Here is a 23,446-nt window from a genome sequence, read left to right as displayed (position 1 = left end):
CTTTGGGACAGGATTTGGAGTTCAGGAAGGAAACATCCAAAATATGGTGGTGGGAAGTTGACATGGTGGTGGGATTGGTGTTTGGATATTAAATATAATGAAATATTATGAGCTACTTTATAAAATAAGAAAATTATTAAAAAATTCAGTCTTCATGCACACATGTAAAATACAAACCAATGTGGGACAATAGAAAAACTCTACAGTCATATATTGATTAAATAAATGCAATTTATTTTGCAAATAAAATCTTTCTGCAAAGAATATTGTAGTTCTACATGTTCCAGAAACTTCTGTCAAACTGCAAAAGAAAAAAATTCCAAGCCTGTAGGAGCTCCAAGGTGTGGTTGAAGCTCGTAAGCCTTGACTCTGTCAAGGTGTTCGTGATGAGACTCCAGGGGCGCCTCTGTGGCATGGCCCCAGAAGTTCCAAGGGAGTTGCAAGAAACAATCCACAATCTCAGAAGGCCGTCAGGGCCGCACGTAGCAGCGTCCGCTCCGTCCACTCAAGACTGACAAGCACTCGCTAGTTTTTTGTCATGCTCCACTCTGACAGCAGAGAGAAGACGACACTGGCTGATTGTGTAATAAATGGAGAAATAAAATCTTCAACAAAAATTCAAACCTTTTCAAATATTTTAGAGTCAAAGAATATTTCTCCAGGCTTCCAATGCAGCGTCTGTCTCCCGGGAGGGCGAACAGAGATGGTGCCAGAGACTTCAGCGACCGAGAGACGGTGGAAGGAGTGAGAGGCATAGAGGCTGGCACGAGACTGAGACGGGACAGGGAGACGCCTCACACGCAGCCACCTCTCCGCCCCCACACCACAGTCTCCCCAGCCCCGGCAGGAGCGACCCTGAACAAGGAGACAGGATTCAGTCCTGGGCACCACTGGGTGTGCCTCCCCCAAATGAAACTGCTGTTCATTCACAAATAATAGCGTTTTTTTTACGCTCCAGCAAATAAATCTACTAAGTGACTTAGTTACATTAAGGCACGATTCATGTGCTAGGGAACTGTTTTTCCATAACCAACAATAGGAAAGTTAAAGGAAATTAAAACCATTTATAATGCTCTTGATAAAACACAAAATAAATCTAGCAAAAACCATGCAAGATACTTAGCACTAAAACGACAAAACTTTGATAAGGAAAAATTTTTTGTTTGGGGGCTACACCTGGTGGTGCTCAGGGATCACTCCTGGGGGCTTGTGAAGCATGGGGTTGAACCTGGGTCAGCCGCTCACCTGGTAAGCGTCCTACCCACTGGACTACCTCACTGACCCCAGATAAGGGAAATTAAAGTAGTACCAAATAAGTGCGAAAATGACCCATGTACATATATTTCAAAAGTCAGTTCATCTAAATGGTGCCAGATATGCAAACATAACAACAGAAATCAATAAAGATAATTGAAGCATAAAAGATGGGTAAACATGTGGGTGGGGAGGGAAAAATGGTTAAACATGAATTATTATTGGCTATATAAAAAATGAGTAATTGTTTATTCATGTAGACTATAAGATTTCTGTAAAAATTTTCAAAGGTTGAGAGTAAATGCATTTAAACTGTTTTAAATTTCTAGCAATATCATAATGCTTGCAACTATAATAGTTTTCATTCAATGGGTCTAAGAGAATATTGAATATCGAATGTTCAATATGCCAAAAATAGTAACAACAATGGGCCTCATTCACCTGACACCGAAAGAACCCCTAATATGGCAGCGTTAAGAAGGATTAGCAAGGAGAGGCTGATAAAATCTCAGGGCCAAACTAGACTGCCAAAATGAAGAAGAACTAAAATGACTGTCAGTATGTTCAACGCACGTATGCTCGCATCAAAAGCATCTATCGAGGACCTGATGGTGCAAGCGCAGAAGATCAAGCACGATATCACTGGTCTGACCAAAATGAGAAGGCATCAATCGCATCACACCATTTTCTTTTTTCTTTTTCTTTTTTGGTCACACCTGGCGATGCACAGGGGTTACTCCTGGCTCTGCACTCAGGAATTACCCCTGGCCATGCTCAGGGGACCATATGGGATGCTGGGATTTGAACCCAGGTTGGCTGCGTGCAAGGCAAACACCCTACCCGCTGTGCTATCTCTCCAGCCCCCCCCCCTATTTTTTTTTATTTTTTTATTTTTTGGTTTTTGGGTCACACCTGGCGATGCACAGGGGTTACTCCTGGCTCTGCACTCAGGAATTACTCCTGGCGGTGCTCAGGGAACCATATGGGACACTGGGATTTGAACCCAGGTTGGCTGCGTGCAAGGCAAACGCCCTACCTGCTATGCTATCACTCCAGCCCCACATCACACCATTTTCGACACTGGAGAAGAACAGTTCCTTGGAACACTCGACAACAGAGGCATTGGTGGCGTTGGTGTCCTTGTCAACACAAACTTGGCCATGAGCATTGATTCATTCGAATGCCTAACAACCCAAATCAGATGCTTACACTTGAATAGATTTGACTCACTGCCGGCAGTTTCTATCTTCATCGTCTATGCACCAACATTCAACTACGATGAAGAAGAAATTGAGAAGTTCTACGTGGAGCTGGAGAAGTTCTATAAAGAAGACCACACCTTCTACAAGATCATTGTTGGCGATTTTAATGTCAAGATAGGACCAAGAAGGTCGCCCGAAGAACTCCACATTGGGACGCATGGCCTAGAATGGAACAGGGTGAGAGACTGTCTGAGTTCATCATGTCAACCAAGACCATCCATGGTAACTCACAATTCCAAAAGACTGAATCTAAACGTTGGACATGGGAGTCTCTCGGTGGACAGTTCCATGATGAAATTGACCACCTCATATTCAATCGAAGGTTTTGCCTGACCGATGTTTCTGTTGTCCCAAAATTCCAAACAGGATCGGACCACCGTCTCCTTCGTGTAAAATTCTACTTCACAGATCGGGGAGAAAGGTCTGCAAAGTTTAAGTTTCAGAAAAGAACTCCCATCACATCCGAGCCACGGGGGGGCACTGGAGTGGGGCGGCGCCAGCCCAGCCTCCAAGTGGTCCCGGCCGCCGGAAGTCACGCCCTCCACCTACCCTCGGCGCCATCTTGCCACATTCAACAGAGAAGCAGCCAGGCATTCTGGTGAGCAACTCGGCCCGGAAAATGCTCCGGACCCGAATTGGGGCCAGCAACACCGGGGAGCCGTACGGAGGAGGGGCAGCCAGCACACCTTCTCCAGATGGAGCCCAGGCGACACTGAGCAGCAACTAACACGGCTCCCGGATTCGGGACTGGGACACATCCGAGCCACGCGGGGGCACTGGAGTGGGGCGGCGCCAGTCCAGCCTCCAAGTGGTCCCCGCCGCCGGAAGTCAGGCCCTCGACCAACCCTCGGTGCCATCTTGCCACATTCAACAGAGAAGCGGCCAGGCGTTCTGGTGAGCATCGTGGCCCGGACAATGCTCCGGACCCGAATCGGGGCCATCAACACCGGGGATCCAGACAGAGGAGGTACAGCCAGCACACCTTCTCCAGATGGAGCCCAGGTGACACTGGGCAGCAATTAACACGGCTCCCGGATTCGGGACTGGGACACAGTCGAACCACGCGGCCGCATTAGCAGCCACGCGACCTTTTCTAAAACCTGAAAACATACAATCTTTTAATGGAAAACTAATTATCAAATGCTTCCTTAGTAGGGCTATCTTGTTTGGGGGTATAACTCCCACAACAATAGTGAGTTTTGTGTTGAAATATGGAACGTAATCAAGGTAAAGAAAAAATGAAGTGAAATTCATCAGTTATACAGTTGGGGTGGGGGGCGGGGACGGGGGGTATACTGGGGATTTTGGTGGTGGAATATGGGCACCGGTGAAGGGATGGTGTTTGGATACGCTATAACTGAGACATAAACCTGAGAACTTTGTAACTTTCCACATGGTGATAAAATAAAAAAATTAATTAATTAATTTTTAAAAAATTTAAAAGAAAAGAAAAGAAAAGAACTCCCAGAATGACCACCAACTGGGAGCTCTTTGGCACTATTGCAGCAACGTGGAAATACGCCGTCATTGACAACTGTTAGTGTACATAATCTCAGGCCTAGCTAGGCTTGGATGTTTGTATAAAAATAAAAAGAAAAGGCGCGGGCGAGGGAAGGGAAGGGACGCCTCACCGCACTGAGCCAGGCACAGGGCCTAGGGCAGCAGCCATCTCTCCCGCCACCTGAGTTCGGTAGCCTCTGGCCACTTCCCCCACCCCGGGGAGGTTGATGGCGAAGACGTGGCAGGCGAAGGAAGGAACGGAGCCATGATGGTTGGTCTCACTTGCAGTTTATTCCAGTCTTCCCTCTATACACTCTCCGTCCTCTCTACACCTTTCAGCCCTCTATACACTTTCCCGCCTCTATACACTTTCCACACCCTCACCTTCTCTCCGAACCCCTTTTATTGATCATGGCCCTTCCAAAGGGCACAATACATTGACGTCACCAAAGGCACCAAAAGATCTTACAGGAAGAAACGTTGAGGCAACATAATTCTCTTGTATCTGCAGGACACCCCCCCCCCCCAAAGAAGATACAAAACCAAAACGAAGCCTTCTCTGGGCTGAAAGCACTCGGATTTACATCCCAAAGACCAGGCTGGGCTGCAGCAAGAAATCTACATGTCAATTATAAACTAGACAGCACCTGAAATTTACATCCCAAAGACTAGGCTGGGCCAGAGCCTGGAATCTACAATGTCAAATCAAGCCTGGCTAGCACCTTAGATCCGCGGGTCAAAGATCAGCTAGGTTTCTGTGACAAAAGGTTTCTGTGACAAAACTCCAGAAGGCAGCTGGAAAAGGGGAAATATTCCAACATCTCCCCCCCTTTTTGTTTAGAACAGATTTTAACCATAAAATAAAATGCTAGGCACAAAAAGTTCAATAACACTAGCAGAACACCTATTCTCTAGGACAGATACGCTTTCAGCAGGACCCATCCAAGGATGAAATCCCAATGGTTGTGTTTCTCCTCTCCTTGTCTGACAAACATATAAGCATTCACAATATTAATCATTTTGTATGGGCATAGCAAGAGATGCGTTAAACTTTTAGAATTGCTCTCCGGGAGTCACCTCGATCTCAGACTACAGCGCTCAGGCCAGATTAGTCTTTCCTAGCCCTAGCAGGGCCCTAGTCTTGTCGTTGCTTTTGGATCATGACATGACACCCTATGACCAAGCTCTTAACATATAGTTAAGCATTAGGCACCTTGGCCAGGCCCATCTCGATGCCAGGGTAGCACACAACTTACCGCTTGCCCTGGGTCCTTCTTTGTCCCACGTTGGGACCCTGCCTTTTAGAGGGCTAGGAACTGAGGGCAACCAAGGCTACAGTCAAGAAAGCAGATGCCCGGGAATTAATAATATTCAAAGCCAATTAAATCCCAATTGCCAAGGCATAATATTAAATGTTAATATTAATATTAAAATTTTTTTTCTGCTACTGTTAGATTAACTGACTATGCTTCCGGTTATGTAACTGACTTTGATACTGTTTCTGTTGACTAAATTTGCATATTCTGCCTATGTGGCTAAATATCGTTGGTTAGAACATCAGGCTAGTTAATAAAAGGGGGCTAAACAGGCTGCTCTCGGCACAGCACAATACCAGAGACAGTTTTGTGATCCTCCAAAAAATATTTCTTTTGCGTGCATATCTTAATGCCTCAGACTGTCTTATCAAACATTACTGCAACATATGGCGCCCAACGTGGAACTCGAAGATAAAGGCCCGGTGCGGAAGAAATAAAGGGAGAGATAAATAAAGAAATAAAGAAAAGTCCTTTACAGGGACCCAGTTTCTGGGAGTTGGATGCCAGGCCATGTGGAAAGGTGGGGATGACGTTTTGCTTTTATTTCAGCAAACAGAAACCATTTTTGGTGTCCTACAAAAGAACTGAAGCTTCTCAGTGAATAAGGGATAGCAAATGAAAAAACTGCAGTATGGATTCCTTTTTCATAAATTTTTGCCGAAGCTGGGAAAAGTATTCACAACGCTCGCCTGTCCTTTGCCAACTACAAGACCAAGATGACTGCCCTCCGACGTCCTGATGGATCTAGCACATCTTCCAGAAGGGCAATGGAGAGGATTATTCATGACTTCTACTCGTATATTTTTGACAGCCATGTCCACCTGCCCACATACCAAATTCCGCAGGATGGATATGTTGTTTCCAATGTCCTCCCTTTCGAAATCTGACACGCCATTTCATCAGTAAAGACATATACAGCACCTGGTCCAGACAAGATCAGACCTGAACACCTGAAGAATTTGCCAGTACTCATCAATACATTGGCTTGGCTCTTCACAAGCTACCTGTCTGAATGCAAGGTTCCATCCCAATGGAAAACCAGCAGGACAATTCAGTTGTACAAGAAGGGAGACTTCCACGACATTGACAACGATAGCCCAATCTGCCTGTTGTCTGTCGTCTACAAGTTGTTCACTCGAGTCATCCTGAATAGAATAGGCAGAGCACTAGATGAAGGACAACCATGCAAGCAAGCCGGGTCCCGAAAAGGATTGAGGACAATCAACCATATCCACACAGTGACCAAGCTCATTGAAGTTTTGCGAGAGTTCAAGGTGCCGCTCTCTGTTGAGACTGAAGTGGTCATTGAAGCCCTAGCCAAACACGGTGTTCAAACTCAGTACATCAAGATCCTCCGCGAGCTGTATTACAGATTCACCACCAGGATCTCACTATTCTACAAGGAAGTCATCATTGATGTAAAGAGAGGGGTCCGGCAGGGTGATGCCTTTTCACCGAAACTCTTCAGTGCCACCCTCGAGAACATCATGCGACAACTGGAATGGGAAGGAGTGGGAGTGAAGATAGACGGTCGGCAATTACACCACCTCCACTTCGCTGATGACATCGTTCTCATAATGCCAAACATTAGCCAAGAGGCACAAATGTTGGCCGACTTCGACCTCGAGTGTGGAAAGGTCGGATTGCAGCTGAACTTCAACAAGACGATGCTCATGAAAAACAAACTAGTCCCTGAAGCTCCATTTGCTCTCAATGGAACGAGCATCTCCGAATGCAGCAGCTATATGTACCTGGGTCGAGAACTCAACATGAGGAATGACTTGACGCCAGAACTGCACAGGAGGAAGAGAGCCCCATGGAACACCTTCAAGAGCATTGAAGAAGTTGGTATTAGGACGAAGAACCTCTGGCTCCGGGCACATCTTTTCGACTCCACGATTCTTCCTGCACTAACATATGCCTCAGAGACCTGGGCCCTACGCAAACAGGGTGAGAATGCTATTAGGGCTCCCCAAAGAGGAATCGAAAGAGCTATGCTAGGAGTATCATGCTTCACTCAAGTGAGAGAAGGAATCTGGAGTTCTGACCTCCATTGAAGATCAAGAATCAGGGATGCTGTCTCATTTGCCAAGGCATCAAAAATCAGATGGGCTGAACACGTAATGCGATTTAAGAGATGACTGCTGCACTAGAGCTGTTACCGACTGGATTCCACAGGACATCAAAAGACCGTGTGGCTGCCCACCTACGAGATAGTAGACTTCTTCGTCAAGACCCTGAATGAACGGTTTGAGGCTCTTTGTGTTCTGGAGCGAGCAGATACCATTGGGCTACATTAGCATGTGACAGAGATGAATGGAGATGTTACTGGCGTTCGCTCAAGCAAATCAAAGATCAACAGGTCTATAAGAAAGCAGTTGGCTTTCATAGGTTATCCAGAGCATAGCACAAAAGAATGTGTACTAATTTAATAAGAGAAAATGGAAACCTTTTAAAATATAATTAATTTAATGGAAAACAGATAAAAATAATCTAGAGTTAGTCCAATAAAAACAAATAAGCACTAGATGGCAATAGAATTGTGTCGTTTACATTAAACTCAAGTGGATTAAATATTCTATTTGAAGGAGTCAGGCTGACTAAATAAAGCGCCCACAAAATTCTTGCAAGAAATTGACAAATAGGTGGCAATGCTGACTGGTCAGGCCTTTTTGAAAAACAATATGGACATTCCTCAAAAAACTAGAAATTGAGCTTCCATATGACCCAGCAATACCACTCTTGGGAATATACCGTGGGGGTCTAAAACACAGCAGAAACACCATCTGCACTCCTATGTTCACTGCAGCACTGTCCACAGTAGCCAGAATCTGGAAACAACCCGAGTGCCCAAGAACAGATGAATGGATAAAGAAATTATGGTATATCTACACAGTGGAATACTATGCAGCTCTTAGGAAAAATGAAGTCATGAAATTTGGTTATAAATGGACGGACATGAAGAGAATCATGCTGAGTGAAAAGATAGAAGAGGGATAGATACAGAATGATTGCATTCGTTTGTGGGATATTAAGGTGTGTGTAAATATACATATATACATACATATACATACGTATGTATATTCTGAGACTAACATCCAGGGCCAGGGAAGCAGGGCCAGGACTGGTCAATGGCTGGAAGCTTGTCGCGAGTGTGTGGGGGCAAAGGGCAGTTGGGAGAGAGAAGGGACAGATATGACGATAATTGTTGGAAATGATCACCCTGGACTAGAGCTGAGTGCTGAGAGTAGGCAGAGGGACATACCTGACCCCCTTTCAGCACCGCTGTTGCAGACCATAAGGCCCCGAGGAGAGAGGGCAAGGGAGTGGGGAGGCAAGCGCCTGCCGTAGAGGCGGGAGGGAAACTGGGACATTGGTGCTGGGCCGTGTGCACTGGTGGAGGACGGGCGTATGACTGAGACCCCATCCTGAACAATTTGTAACTGTGTATCTCACTGTGGCTCAATTTAAAAAATTAAAAATTTTTAGAAAGGAGCCAGACCAATAATACAGAGCCACAAAAATCAGAAGGAAACCCGTGTCCTGGCCATGTACGGGCGCAGCACTGAGCTGCAGACAGCCCAGGTCCGAGGGTGCAGTACACTGACCACTGTCAGCCACTGAGGGAAGTGACCCGAGAGGCAGGAGCACGTTTCCGGGCGAGGGTCTGCTATGTGCTCCTCGGAAGGGGCACGGAAGGACCAGGAAAGGCATGTGCCAGGGTGGTGCCAGAGGCCAGGGTGGTGCCAGAGAGCCAGGGACAGCGGAGAAAGAGGGTGTGCTGGCACCGGGCAGCACAGCGAGCCGGCCCCGAGCTGGCCCGTGGAAACCGTGGGTCCTGCTCAGGGCGGGCTGGTCCTCAGTGCCTGGAAGCAGGTTCTGAAGAGCACGGGGGAGGGTCCAGGAAGGGAGACCTGGAGCCCCGCGGCCACCGCGAGAGCAGCTGGCTTTGGGCCAGCTGAGCACGGGCTGTCCTCGTGTTTAGGTTGGGACCGAGGCCCGGCCTGGGGGACGCTGCCCTCTGGCCCCGCGTTCCCTTGCTCTTGTCCCCAGCGTGCCTGGACGCCAGCTTCTTTAAGTCCAGCCTCTCAGGGTCAGCCAGGTCTTGAACATGGCCGTGGGGCAGGTGTGGGAGGGCTCAGGCTTCCGTGGGCCCCGTGGGCTAGAGGCAGAGCCCCCGAGAGCGGAGGAGACAGAAGGTCAGACCCGCGTGTCCCACGCCCGACGGCCCTCACACCCGCAAAGATGCTCAGCGTGGGCCAGGGCTGCAGACACTCCCCCCCCCCCAAACCCCAGGCGGCCAATGTGTGAGACCTTGCACATCACGGAGACCCAGTGGGCCCAGGGTGGTCTGCAGAATGGGCAGGATGGAGCAGTGGGGGGCTGTGGGGATGCGTGGGGGAGACTGTGTGTAGGGGTGGGTGGGGTGGGTATGTGTGTGGGGGTAGGGCTGTGTCTGTGTGTGGGTGTATGTGTATGTGTGGTGGTGGGACTGTGTGTGTGTGAGAGTGGGGGTGTGTGTGGGTGGGTGGATGTGGGGGGCTGAGGAGGGTGTGGGGGAAGTGTGGGTGTGTGTGGGGTGGCAGTGTGGGGCTGTGTGTGTGAGTGGGGGTGTGGGTGTGGGTGTGTGGATGGGGGGCTGAGGAGGGTGTGGGGGAAGTGGGGGTGAGTGTGGGGGGTGGCAGTGTGGGGCTCTGTGGGTGTGTGGGTGGGGAAGTGTGGGGGTCAGTGTGGGTGTGGGGGGGCTGGAGGGTGCTTGGTGAGGCACTGCCTGCAGGGCTGGCTGGTCCACACCCAGGAAGCCCCTGATCTGGCAGGTCCCTCCCCTCACACACACCCGCCTCAGGGCCACAGCAGCCCACGAGCACCACCCTGTGGCAGAAACGGGGGTGCTGGGACTGTCCAGCTGTCAGCCCCGCCTGAGTGTCCCTTGGTCTGTGACACCCCGAAAGCCAAGAGAAGCTTAAAGCACCTGCTTGGCCCCCGGAGAGCGGAGCCCCCAGACCCCAGGTGTGCCAGGGCCAGGGCGGGCTCCTGTGCGGGACAGACGGGCAGCTGCAGGCCCTGGTCGGCTGCTGGGGGACAGCCAGCACGCCCCCTCGCAGCCCCTCCTCCCAGGCTGCGGCCGGCACTGGACAATGCAAAACTGGACCGTAGAGTGCTGCCAAATCCACTGTGCATCTGAGCTGTGCCCTGGGGAGGGTCCTTCAGGGGGGTCAGCCTAGGAACAAGGCCTGCAGGGCCAGTGGGCACTGCTGACCCTCTGATCCTTCCTGCTGGGGCCTCGGAGGCACCACGCCCAGCAGACCCGCTTGCTCGTGTCCGGCAGACCCGCCTGTGTCCACCTGTCCTGTGTCCGGCAGACCCACCATCTGCAGGCTAGAGCCACCAGTGGCCGTGGGGCTGGCGGGCGGCCGGTGGGATCTGCCTGCTGGGGACTCTGCTCCCAACCAACTCATCACCCTTCACTCACCCTCTCACTCACCAATTCGTCTCTGCATTCACTCATCCGCCCTCCACACACCCACTCATATTCTGCTCATGTTTCTCCACCCACTCATTCACTCATCCTTCACTCACCCTTCATTCACTCCTTTTTCATCCACCCTTTATTTACTCACCCTTTATTCACTCACCCTTCATTCACTCACCCTTCACTCACTCACCCTTCATTCACTCACCCTTCACTCACTCACCCTTCATTCACTCCTTTTTCACCCACCCTTTATTCACTCACCCTTCATTCACTCACCCTTCATTCACTCACCCTTCATTCACTCCTCCTTCTCTCACCCTTCATTCACTCCTTTTTCATCCACCCTTTATTCACTCACCCTTCATTGACCTACCCTTCACTCACTCACCCTTCATTCACTCACCCTTCATTCACTCCTCCTTCACTCACCTATCATTCACTCCTTATTCATCCACCCTTTATTCACTCACCCTTCATTCACTCACCCTTCATTCACTCACCCTTCACTCACTCACCCTTCATTCACTCCTCCTTCTCTCACCCTTCATTCACTCCTTTTTCATCCACCCTTTATTCACTCACCCTTCATTGACCTACCCTTCACTCACTCACCCTTCATTCACTCACCCTTCATTCACTCCTCCTTCACTCACCTATCATTCACTCCTTATTCATCCACCCTTTATTCACTCACCCTTCATTCACTCACCCTTCACTCACTCACCCTTCATTCACTCACCCTTCACTCACCCTTCATTCACTCCTCCTTCATTCACCCTTCATTCACTCCTTTTTCATCCACCCTTTATTCACTCACCCTTCATTGACTTACCCTTCACTCACTCACCCTTCATCCACTCACCCTTTATTCACTCATCCTTGATTCAATCATCCTTCACTAACCCTTCATTCACTCACCCTTCACCCACCCTTCATTCACTCATCCTTCTCTTACTCATCCTTCACTCATCCTTCCCTCACTCACCCTTCACCCACCTTTCATTCACTTATCCTACCATTCACTCATTCTACTCATCCTTCACTCATCTATTCATTCACTCACCCTTTATTCACTCATTCATTCATCCCTTCATTCACTCATCGTTCATTCATTGATCTTTCATCCACTGTCCTGCCATCCATTCACTCACCCACACCCTCATTCACCTGCTTACTCGTTCACTTCATTCACTCATCCTTCATGCACCCACCCCCTCATTCATTCACTCATCAAACTTATCCGTTTATCACTTCATCCATCCATTCATCTGCCCCAGTGCCTACTGTGCCCCAGACATGACGGAGGTGGCGGGGACAGCTCACACACTGCCTCCCAGGCCGCCCCTTTACCCCCGGGGCAGAGCACAGTCTAAGGGACCCATGAAGTCCAGATAGTGTTTCATGGCATTCCATAAAGGGGACACCCGGGGCCCCTGAAGCCCTAAACGTGATGCGGTGGCCTGATCAGAGACCCTGAGAGACTGGTGGTCATGTGGCCTCAAAGGCAGAGCCTGGAGGGATCTGGCATTCGATCAAGGAAGTCAGGAGCACAGCACTTGGAAGAGGTAAGAAGGAGCCTCCAGAGGGAGCACGGTGCCCAACACTCGCTTCCCGATGCGGGCTGCCTGACCAGGTGACATTCTCGCCTCAGCACCTGAGTCCTGGGCCAAGGTCCTTGGTCAGAGCAGCCTCAGACACTGCCAGGGGAAGAAACTCAGATGTCCCAGAGGTGGAGGAAGTATGAGGAGGACAGCTGGCTCTGAGGAAGGATTCGGGAAGCAGCGGGGAGGGAGGGGGGAGGGCAGGGTAGAAGGATCTGGAGAGCAGCGGACAGCCTGGAGTGGCCAAGACCCCCACGTGCGGCCTCCTTCCTGCCTGCTTCCTGAAGCCTCCGACTCACGGCTCCCGCCAGCTGGCCTGGCTCTCTGCCCAGGCCTGGCCAGCATCACACAGGGAGCAGGACACAGCCAGGCCGAGACGTGGCCCCACAGGCCCTCAGGGCCCCGCTAATTGGCAGTGTGGCGGCTGCGGCAGCACCCGGCATAATTGGGCCCTGGGGTCCCCGCACTCCAGTGGTAAAAACCGCCCCGCTGCCCCTCCACTGCTGGGTGTCGGGGTGCCCAGTGCCGGCCTGGAGAGGCCGCTCCCTGCTCCTCACAAGCCGTTTGCAGGGAAGCTTCCGGACGCCCAGGTAGGAACGCGCCCTCCCGCTGACCCAGAGGCTTTCCCTGCATTCAGAGCAGGACGGTGCCTCGTCTCTCGTGGGGTGTAAGATGTGTGAGGCTGTCCAGAAGTCGAGCCCCAAACTCGCTTTGTGGGAGACTCTCAGTTCCTCCCATGGGTGCTATGCTTAGTTCCTACTATGAGTGCAGTGCTGAGTTCCACCTGTGGCTGTTGTGACTGAGTTCTGCCTGTGGGTGCTGTGCTAAGTTGATATACAGCCTCCCTGTGTGCCTGAGGTTAAGGGTTAGAGGTTGGCACCCCACAAGGCTGTGCCCTAGGTGGACAGAACAGATGGAGGACACGGCCCCGTCCTTTCTCGGGTCTGAGTACACGAGCTAGGGCAGCTGCCCCGTGCCCCTCACAGAACCTGAAACATGGGCTGAGGGTCTGTCTCGGGTTCCTGACAGCGCTGAGGAACTGTGTGGGCGGTCCCCTCGGGGCAGAGGAACGGCCCTGCCAGGCAGCGCAGTGGGGTGTCCTGCACCCTGGCGAAGGCCCCTGCAGGGAGGTGGGCAGCACCCAGGAAGCGAAGACTTGGGGGTTGGAGCCGCCCCCACCCTTTCGCAGGACTGAACGGCCCCTCGTCCCACACCCATCCTCACAAAGCAAGTCCTTTAGTGCAGCGCCGCCGAGCTCCAGGTGGGACAGAGGGGCTGGAGAGTTCTGGAAGCAATCAGCCTATCTCACCGAGTCCCCACTGGACCAGCCTCTTCCACTCTGCTCCGCAAGCCAGCCCCCAGCTGGGAGACACGTCCCCAGGGTCCCACAGCCCCGCACTAGACAAGGCTGCCCTTCCAAGGGGCCATGGACCCAGGGCATCTCCCCGTGGGGCAGGGGTACCGGTGTCCCCCATTAGAGGGACGCAGACACGGCCCTGGCCAGCATCCAGGGCCGGCATGGCAGTGGGTTCTCGCCCCAGCTGCCAGGGGGAATGAAGCCCCATGCAGCACTGCAGGGACAAGGGCTCCGAGTTCTCCTGCCCCTCCCACACGCTGACACCCAGGGACACTTCTACAGAGCCCTGCTAGGTATAAGAATGATTAATCTGCCCTGAGTACTGCAGTCTGAGTCTGTGGCAAGATGTTGCCAGGAGATCTGCCCCGCAAGCCTCAATGTATCTCTTACTGTGTCCATACAAAAATAACTAGTATTAAGATGTTGATGGAGTTTTGGGACTGAGGGAAGGAGAAAAACACATTAAGAGGTATTTTGCCTTCTGGGCCCTCAGGAAGGGCTTTGGAATGCCCCTAGGTGGTGTTTCCTTTGAACCTGCTAGGCCCTCAGGAAGGGCTTTCATATGTTGATTTTGCTACCAGACTGTGTGTAGCCTAGAGGGCAAGGTGGAGAGAGACAAGTAGGGGGGAGAGACTAGTGAAGAGAAAGAGAATCCAGAGAAGGGGGGGATGGAGGAGTGAGGAGCCAGGAAGGAAGAGTGCTGGGGGAGAGAGGAGAGAGGAGAAATGGGGAGCTCAGAGAGACTGGAACAGGCGCGTGGAGAGAATGGAATAAACGACAACTGATCAATCAGCCAGCTTGGCCCTTGTTTCCTCCTCCATCTGCCCATGGCCCTGGCCACATGTGCTGGGCAAGCAGCCCGGGACCTAACCCCCTGAACCCAGGGGCGGTCAACGCCCCCTGCCAGATGTTTTTTACAGTGTGGGGGTGTGAATGGGGGGTGTTTGTGTGTCTGTGTATTGTGTGTCGGTTTAGGGAGTGTGAGTGTGTGTGTGTTTGTCTGTGTGTCTGTGGGGTGTGAAAGTGTGTCTGTGTGTATGTGCATACAGTAATAGTCTGAAGAACTGGATTAGTAATAGTAATAGTCAGTAATAGTCTGAAGGCGGCGGCATGAATCCAACATTCCCTCCATAGGGAAATGTGAGGGTATGGACCTGTGAGTGGAGATGTATGTGTTGGGTACGTCCAAGCATGACCGAGGGTCAGGGCAGGGCACCTTTCGCACCATCCCTAGAGCTTGCCTCTCCGTGGAAGAGGGTGGCAGGACCCCGGCCCCATCACCATGGAGACCTGTCATTGTCCAGTCAATGCTGCAATCCTGATACAAGGTCAAACCAAACCAGCCATGCCACAAGCGAGTGAGGCGTTGCCAACAGCAGCCAGTGCAGATGGGTTTGTGACCTGGGCCATCCTGCCTTCGGTATTCTGACCCACCCCCACTCCCGAGCCCCATTCCTGCTCTGAGCTCCTGCCTCGGTGCCAGCTGACTCCTGACCTGGGGCAGCTCAGTGGCCATCAGTCCCCACTGTCTGCAGCAGTGCCCGGAGCAGGAGTCCATCCTGGGGTCTCCCCTCCCAGTGTCACATACTCTTACCAGTGTCTTCCAGGCCCGGCCACCAGCAGCATGAAGGGAGAGAATATGACCAGGGTCAGCACATTCATCCTGCTGGGCTTCCCCACGGCCCCCCGGCTGCAGTACGTGCTCTTCCTTCTCTTCCTGCTCACCTACCTCTTCATCCTGCTGGAGAACCTGGCCATCATCCTCACTGTCTGGAGTAGCCCTGCACTCCACAGGCCCATGTACTACTTCCTGGGCTCCATGTCTTTCCTGGAGATCTGGTACGTGTCTGACATTATCCCCAAGATGCTGGATGGCTTCCTCTTGCAGCGCAAGAGAATCTCCTTCGTGGGCTGCATGACTCAGCTCTACTTCTTCATCTCCCTGGTGTGCAGTGAGTGTGTGCTCCTGGCCTCCATGGCCTATGACCGCTACGTGGCCATCTGCCACCCACTGCGCTACCAAGTCATCATGACCACAGGGCTCTGCATACAGCTGGTGCTCTTCTCTTTCGCAAGTAGCTTCTCCATCTCTATGATCAAGGTGTATTTTATCTCCAATGCCACCTTTTGTGGCTCCAATGTTCTGAACCACTTTTTCTGTGACATTTCCCCCATCCTCAAACTGGCCTGCACAGACTTCTCCACCGCAGAGCTGGTGGACTTCATCCTGGCCTTCATTATCCTGGTTTTTCCCCTTATTGCCACCATTCTGTCCTACGCACACATCACCCTGGCCGTCCTGCGCATCCCCTCAGCCTCGGGCCGCTGGAAAGCCTTCTCCACCTGTGCCTCCCACCTCACGGTGGTCACTATCTTCTATATAGCCATGATCTTCATTTACGTCCGGCCCCAGGCCATTGATTCTCGGAGTTCCAATAAGCTCATTTCTGCCGTTTATACGGTTCTCACCCCAATAATAAACCCATTAATCTACTGTCTTCGGAACAAGGAATTTAAGGATGCGTTGAAAAGGGCTCTGGGCCTGGGTGAGCCTTCACAGTAAACATCTGGAAGAGAGAAAATATTCTTGGGTCTGTGACGATTAATACAATCTTATATGGCACTTTATGCTTTTGAGGTAAATTCATAAATAAAATAAATCACCTCTACAGTACTATGGGCAAATAATAAGTCTTTTCTCATTGTGTTTTTACAAAAGGGCTACACCCATGTAAGAGGCACCCAGATTAAGTATTAGCAGGGCTTGAGAGATACTACAGCTTACCTTACCTTACCTTACAGACAGCGACCCCAGTTCCTGCATGTGGTCCCTCGAGCAGTCAGGAGTGGTCCCTGAGCACCACCAAGTGTGACTCACCCCTGCAAAAAGGATTAATAGCTCTTCAAACTGCCCCTACTCCTTATCCTTGCCGAGATCATCACAACCCTGATTTCCAACCCCAGAGGTGATCCATAATGTTTGGAGTGTATGAATAGCCAGCCAGTGATGCTTTTTATGCTCAGCTTCCTTAATCCACTGATACTTTAGCAAATATTTGTGCTGTTTCATTTTTCAAAAATAGCTAATATTTTTCTGCTATAAAAACTCTGATTTATGTCTTTATAGCAATAGTCACGGTTTTGTGAGACCTATGTATATGCAGGCTAAACCTTTAGTTGATGCACCTAAGGTACTGTCACTGTCACTGTCATCCCGTTGCTCGAACGGGTACCAGTAACATCTCCATCGTGAGACTTGTTACTGTTTTTGGCATATCTAATACGCCATGGGGATAGTCTCAGTAGCTTGCCAGGCTCTCCGAGAGGGGTGGAGGAATCGAACCCGGCCGAGTGCAAGGCAAATGCCCTACCCACTGTGCTATCGCTCCAGCCCAACCCAAGGTACGCGTGTAATTAAATTTTTTAAAAACTACAAAACATTTTTCCAAAATGAGCACATGCAGACACATGCAGATCTATCTGATCTGTTTTGTAGTCATTATTCTATTTGTCTACTCCTATGCCAACACCATGCTGTTATAACTAAAAAATTTGTAATGTATCTTGCTATCTTGTTCTTCAAGAGTCTTTGGTTATTCCTAGTTCTTTCCCACATCACAGTTGGTACATTTCAGAATCAACTTGTTAGTTTTATCAAAAGAAAAATTTGCTGTATTTTCAGTGGAGTTGCCTAGATGCCATAGCTTAATTTGGAGACCACTCTTATCTTTATTATTTTATTTAATCTGAGAACCCAGCAAATCCATCTATTTATCTACAACTTCTCCAGTTTTCCTGAGCTGTTCTTTGTCTTCATTGTTGGGATCTTTCACATACTTCTGAGCACTTGGTTTTTTTTTTTCCTTTCTCCCACATGATGTATTTTAAAATTTTTAAGGCTAAAATTTAAAATTTTATTGTTCCTTTGTTACTGTTACATAAAACACAATTTTAAAGTTCCTTCCAGGATAGACTACAGGCAGTTGCAGAAACATGCAGGGATGCCTGTGACACTGACTTGATCTCCCTCTGTGACTCAGCCCTGCATTACTCTAGAACAGCGTCAGCACCAGACACTTTTATAATCTACAGAATGTGTGAATTTCATATTACATATGCACTCACGTGAGTTCTTACACACATGCAGCCCTGTGTACTTGTCACTAATATGGCTTTTTAGACAGCCACCAAAATGAAGATGTGGAATGTTTCTATCACTATAAGACACATACGCCCTTTTACAGCCTCTGGCAACCATTGATACCACTGATTTACTTTTTTATCTCTACAGTATCTTATTTCAATGATATTATCTAACCAAAATCATGCTGTAATTGAAATTGGCTTTTTCCCCCTACTCAACATCATTTTCTTGAGATGCATCCAGGTTGCTGTATGGATCCAGTCTTCGTTTTACTGACAGTGTTCTTGCTACAGATGAAGCACTGCTCACCTGCTGAGAACAAGAGCAGGATGCTCAATGTTCAGCTATGGGAAATGAAGCTATCACGAATGTTCATGTGCAAATTGATCTGTGAATCTTTGTTTTTCTTGAGAAAAAGTTCTATAGTACAATGGATGGATTGCATCAATTCCCTTTTAGTTTTAAAAGAAATGCCAAATCCTTAGCAGACTGGAAGTGCCATTTTATATTATCAGGAGCAGTGTGAATGCCGTCAACATTCTTTAGTTTCCTTCTTTCTGTATGTGTGTAGTGATTTCCCAGTGTGGTCTTAATTTCTCTTTCTCTGATAGCTGATGATGCACAACTTCTCATGTGCTTTTTGGCAAACTTTAGAGTCTCTTCAGTGAAAATGCCCAATCATATCTTTCACCCACCTCCTAATTGACTTATTCCTTTTATTGTTTTGAATTTTTTATATACTTTAGATACAAGTCTTTTATTAGATATTTGCAGAGATTACAGGTGTTTTCTCCCTCTCAGAAGTTGTCATTTTTATCCACTTAAGGCCAATCATAAAGGATTTTGATGAGGTGTAATTTACCAAGGTAAATTTCCTTTAGATAATATAGTTTTGATATCAAATCCCAGGATTCTTCTCCTAGCTCTATCCTGAAGGTTGTCTTGAGATTTTTTTTCTAAAAAGTCTTACCATTGACGTCAACCTGTTATCCAGTTTGAATTTTTACATAAAGCCAGGAAGGTGACAGATTTCTTCTTTCATACCTGGATGTCTAATTGCTAGAACATGTTTGTTGAAAAGGTCATCCCCCTTCACTGGTTTGTCTTTGCACCACTGACAGTATTCATATTGGTTTATTTCTGTATACTGTTTTGTCCCTTTAGTATATATATATATATATATGTATATATATATATTTAGTATATATATACACAATATGTGATATATATATCCTTCCAATTCGTTAAGCCTTTTTCACTGTTTCTTTTTCATTTTTTGGGTTTTTGAGTCATAGTTGGCACAGCTCAGGGCCCACTCCTGACTTGACAGTCTTAAGTGCCCACTGATGGTACTCAGGGCCCATGTGTGATGCTAGGGATTTGAACCAGGGTCATGACCAATGGCAAATATTGATTAATGTAATCATATAGTAACTCTTAATGCTGAAAAGATGCCTGAATCTTGCAACTTTATTCTTTTGTCTTTTTGGGTCACACCCGGCGATGCACAGGTGTTACTCCTGGCTCATGCACTCAGGAATTACTCCTGGTGGTGCTCAGGGGACCATATGGGATGCTGGGAATCAAGTCCGGGTTGGCTTCATGCAAGGCAAACACCCTACCCACTGTGCTATTGCTCTAGCCCCCTTCCAACTTTATTCTTTTCAAAATGGCTGTGGTTATTCTAGGGGTTAATTTTGTTATAAATCTGCTTTGTCTACAAAACATCTTGCTGAGATTGACAGGAATTGTGCTAAACCCATATGTGAGCCTTCGATTGCCTTTACAATTTGGTTGCTCACTTCAGCCCAGGAAATGAAGTTTCTTCAATCAGCCAGGTTTGGGATCCTTTTTTGTGGGAGTTGGTGATGGGTGACTCAGCTGTGCTCAAGGCTCCAAAATTCCATGCTCAAAGCCCACTCCTGCTCCAGTTTGGGGAATCGCATGTGATATTGGGGTCTAGAGTGCCTTCCCTGCCGTACTCTCTGGTCCCTTCTTTGACTTCTTTTGCCACTTTTTTAGTTTTAGCCTACAAGTCCAATACGTGTTATGCAAGATTTATACCTCAGTATTACATTTTGCAAACCAATGGTATTGCATTTTAAAATTTATTTCAGTTGTTTGTTGCTAGTTTATAGGAATGCAGTTGTGCTAACCTTAAAACTTAAAACCCAGTTGAATCTACTTTACCATAGTTTTCTTCCCTTTTATATTGCTTTCATTTTTCAACAATCATGCTGCCTACAAATAGGGACCATCTTATTTCTCCCTCTCTAATCTGTAGGACTTTAGTATTTTATTCCTTCCATATAGAGCTGTTGCATGAGTGGGAAGTAGACGTATTATCTTTCTCCTTTCTTAGAAGATTAGAAGGGAAGCACCAGTTTCTCACCACTAAGTAAATGTTAGCTGCAAATCTTGTAGATGTTCATTGTGAAGTTAAGGCAGTTTTCCTTCATCCTTTTCTTGCTTAAAGGTTTTTCTTGCTTTTAAAGTTGTTTTTGAAATCATAAACGGATGTTGGATTTTGTCAAATGCTTTTCTGAAGCATGATTTCATTTTTATTCTTACCTCTCAAGGCTGATGACATAGTTCCAGTAACACCAAAAATTAGTCAAGCGGCACAAATGCTAGCCGACTTCGACCATGAGTGTGGAAATTTTGGACAACGGATGAATCTCACGAAAACAATGTTTATGAGAAACAGACTAGTTCCTGAAGTTCCATTTGCTCACAACAGAACGAACATCTCCGAATGCAGCAACTATGTGTACCTAGGTCAAAAACCCAACATGACAAATGACCTGGCACCTGAGCTGTGCAGGAGGAAGAGAGCAGCATGGAATGCCTTCAAGAACATCAAAGAAGTTAAGAGGACGAAGAACCTCCGGCTCTGGACACATCTTTTCAACTCCACCGTTCTTCCTACACTAACATATGCCTCAGAGACCTGGGCCCTATGAAAACAGGATAAGAACCCTATTTGGGTCTGCCAAAGAGGAATCGAAAGAGCTATCCTTGGAGTATCACGTTTCACTCAAGTGAGAGAAGGAATCCGGAATTTTTTTTTTTTTTTGGTTTTTGGGTCACACCTGGCGATGCACAGGGGATACTCCTGGCTCTGCACTCAGGAATCACCCCCGGCGGTGCTCAGGGGACCATATAGGATGCTGGGATTTGAACCCGGGTCGGCCGCGTGCAAGGCAAACGCCCTACCCGCTGTGCTATCCAGCCCCGGAATCCGGAATTCTGACCTCCACTAACAATGGAGAATTAGGGACGCTGTCTTTCTTACCAAGGCATCAAAAATCAGATGGGCCGGACACGTAATGAGATTTAGAGATGTCCACTGGACTAGAGCTGTTACCAACTGGATTCCACAGGATGTCAAAAGAACGCGTGACTGCCCACCTACGAGATGGTCAGACTTCTTTGTCAAGACCCTGAATGTTTTGAGGCTCTTCACGTTCCTGGAGTGAGCAGACACCATTGGGCTACACTAGCACAAGACAGGAACGAATGGAGACGTTACTGGAACCCGCACGAGCAAATCGATGTGCAATGGGATGACAAGTGACACAAGTGATACCTCTCAAGGCAACATACATAAGTCTTTGAACATCAAAATCATCCTTGCATCCTTTAAACGCCATATCACAGTGCAGTGTGTTAGTAATTTTGTACATTGCTAGACTGTTTGCTGACATTATGTGGAGGATGTTCATTCCCAGCTTCAAGAGATTTTGTTCTATACTGATCCTCTCTTCTTTTTTTGTATCATTTTTGTCTAGTGTGAATACCATAAAATGCACTTGGAAATCTTTCTCTGAAAACTGTATAAAATTGGTGTTTGATTTCTAAATGTTTGATAAATGTTTCCACTGGAACTCCATCTGGATCTTGTGTATTTTCTTTCTTTTTCTGAGTGATATGGGGAAAGAGTTTAGAATCACAAATTTAATTTGAATTATTCAGACACTTAAAATCTGCTTTCCTTGTTGTTGAGTCCTGTAGCATTTCATTTCTTACCTTCTCATATGTATCACTTATACCACTTGTCATCCCATTGATCTTCGATTTGCTTGAGCGGGCGCCAGTAACGTCGCCATTTGTCCCTGTCGCGTGCTAATGCAGCCCAATGATATCTGCTTGCTCCAGGAACAGGAAGAGCTTCAAACCATTCATTCAGGGATTTGACAAAGAAATCTGACCATCTAGTTGGTGGGCCACCACACGGTCTTCTGACATCCCGTGGAATCCAGTCGGTATCAACTCTAGTCCAGCAGTCGTCTCTGAGTCAGATTACATGACCAGCCCATCTGATTTTTGATGCCTTGGCAAACGAGACAATGTCCCTGATTCTTAACCGTCGATGGAGGTTAGAACTCCGGATTCCTTCTGTCACTTGAGTGAGATGTGATACTCCTAGCATAGCTCTTTTGATTCTTCTTTGGGATACCCAAATAGCGTTCTCATCCTGTTTGCGTAGGGCCCAGGTCTCTGAGGCATATGTTAATGCAGAAAGAATGGTAGAATCAAAAAGATGTACCTGGAGTCGGAGGTTCTTCGTCCTCTTAACCACTTGTTTGACGCTTTTTTTTTTTTTGGCTTTTTTGGGTCACACCTGGCAATGCACAGGGGCCACTCCTGGCTCTGCACTCAGAATTACCCCTGGCGGTGCTCAGGGGACCATATGGGATGCTGGGATTCGAACCCGGGTCGGCCGCATGGAAGGCAAACGCCCTACCCGCTGTGCTATCTCTCCAGCCCCTTGTTTGACGCTCTTGAAAGCGTTCCACACTGCTCTCTTCCTCCTGTACAGTTCTGGTGCCAAGTCATTTGTCATGTTGAGTTCTCGACCCAGGTACACATAGCTTCTGCATCCAGAGATGTTTATTCCATTGAGAGCAAATGGAGTTTCAGGGACTAGTTTGTTTTTCGTGAGCATCATCTTGTTGAGATTCAGCTGCAATCTGACCTTTCCACACTCTAGGTAGAAATCGGCCAACATTTGTGCCACTTGGCTAATGTTTGGCATTATGAGAACAATGTCATCAGCGAAGCGGAGGTGGTATAATTGCCATCTATCTTCACTCCCATTCCTTCCCATTCCAGTCATTGCATGATGTTCTTGAGGGTGGCACTGAAGAGTTTCGGTGAAATGGTATCACCCTGCCGCACCCCTCTCTTTACATCAATGATCACTTCCTTGTAGAATTGGTGAGATCCTAGCGATGAATCCACAATACAGCTCGCGGAGGGTCTGCTACCATGCAAACCATGCATATCACATTATTTGCACTGTATCACAGCCTGCTTGCATCAACAGGTTCCAACTTCCAGAGGAACACTGAAAAGCTTGCTTCTCGCTCAAAGGTCCTTGCCACCTTCTAAATATGACATTTTTAGTATGTCCACCATGTACAATGAGAATTATATTCAGTGGTTATAATTTTTGCATCAACCATCAAATGTGATAAAAGAAACCCATGAAGTAGAGTGCATACACCTCATTTTACCCATTCCGTTGCTCTTC

At 48.2% G+C, this 23,446-nt stretch overlaps 1 protein-coding gene across 1 annotated transcript; it reads left to right on the top strand.

Moving 5' to 3' along the window:
* The first annotated feature begins 15,390 nt into the window (after nucleotides 1-15,390).
* Nucleotides 15,391-16,329, top strand: LOC129399689 (olfactory receptor 6B2-like). Its single transcript, XM_055120744.1, has one exon. It carries the CDS (start codon nucleotides 15,391-15,393, stop codon nucleotides 16,327-16,329), a length of 939 nt encoding a protein of 312 aa, XP_054976719.1.
* Nucleotides 16,330-23,446: the final 7,117 nt, after the last annotated feature.

The sequence above is a fragment of the Sorex araneus genome, chromosome X, assembly GCF_027595985.1.
Source record: "Sorex araneus isolate mSorAra2 chromosome X, mSorAra2.pri, whole genome shotgun sequence".
NCBI lineage: Eukaryota > Metazoa > Chordata > Mammalia > Eulipotyphla > Soricidae > Sorex > Sorex araneus.
This window is presented reverse-complemented; position numbering and strand designations above follow the sequence as displayed.

Coding starts and splice junctions, on each gene's coding strand:
- LOC129399689 (XM_055120744.1), top strand. CDS start 15,391: ATGAAGGGAGAGAATATGACCAGGGTCAGCACATTCATCCTGCTGGGC.